Source organism: Ochotona curzoniae, unplaced genomic scaffold (genome assembly GCF_017591425.1).
Source record: "Ochotona curzoniae isolate NIBS_2020 unplaced genomic scaffold, NIBS_Ocur_1.0 contig_4105, whole genome shotgun sequence".
NCBI classification, from domain to species: domain Eukaryota; kingdom Metazoa; phylum Chordata; class Mammalia; order Lagomorpha; family Ochotonidae; genus Ochotona; species Ochotona curzoniae.
Window position 1 is genome coordinate 4,746,689 of NW_024466129.1, and position 1,068 is coordinate 4,747,756.

At 50.2% G+C, this 1,068-nt stretch overlaps 1 protein-coding gene across 1 annotated transcript; it reads left to right on the top strand.

Annotated features, from left to right (window-relative positions):
- The first annotated feature begins 287 nt into the window (after positions 1-287).
- Positions 288-806, top strand: LOC121159260 (small integral membrane protein 29-like). The gene has a single exon (XM_040984227.1). It carries the CDS (start codon positions 321-323, stop codon positions 624-626), a length of 306 nt encoding a protein of 101 aa, XP_040840161.1. The 5' UTR covers positions 288-320; the 3' UTR covers positions 627-806.
- Positions 807-1,068: the final 262 nt, after the last annotated feature.

Genomic DNA, 1,068 nt, shown 5'->3' on the forward strand with positions numbered 1-1,068 from the left:
AAATGTCAAGTGTGCTCTAGTAGCTCATTAACAGCACCTAACTCTGCATTTCTGGGTAAATGACTAAACTGCCACTTGTCTTGTGTCATCTCTTCTTGCCTGTGTTACCACTTGGCAACTTCAAGGGATCAAAATGCTGAAATTCTTAGTTCTTCAAAAATGTTATCTTCAAAGGAAAAACTGACATGATTGGCTCTAGATTATTATATTTCCTACTCAGGTTTTAAATTTAAAACTATAATCTGGGGCTGCTGTGGCGGGAGGGAGCTCAGAGGCACCTCTGCCCATGCTGACCACCGGGCCCTCGACCTGCCGATGCCATGAGGAACACCACAGTGCCCAGTGCTCCCCAGGCCAGCAGTGACTCCTTGGTGGGCTATGTGCTGGGCCCCTTCTTCCTCACCACCCTGGTCGGGGTGGTGGTGGCAGCGGTCATGTGTGTCCAGAAGAGGTATCAGGTGGATCGGCTTCGCCACCTGCTCCCCATGTATAACTACGACCCAGCAGAGGAGTTACACGAGGCTGAGCAGGAGTTCCTCTCAGATGTGGGAGACCCTAAGGTGATCCATGGCTGGCAGAGCGGCTGCCAACACAAGCGGACACCCTTGCTGGATGTCAAGACCTGACCCCCCCAATCCAGTCCTTCAGGACCTTGGGGTTCATCCCTCCTCCCACAAGCCCCACAGCTGAAACCCCACTCCCACCTGCAAGCACTCATGGGCATCTCCTCCTGGGGTGGAAAAGGACCTGGCCCCTATAGGTTAATCCCCACAAACGCTTTAGGGTGATGGACCCAGATGTATAGTATTCATTAAATATTTTGTAAATAAAGTGTTTTGTTTTTGTTTTCAGTGTAGACAGTGTTTATTGGCAGGTGCTAAGAGTACAAAACAACAACAAATCCAGGGGATGGGAGAGGAGGTGGGTAAAATCCTAGTGGCTAAAATCCTCACCTTGCATTTGCCGGGATTCCGTATGGACACCATTTCTAATCCTGGTGGCCAATCATCCCAACCATCTCCCTGCTTGTAACCTGGGAGAACAGTCAAGGATAGTCCAAAGCCTTGG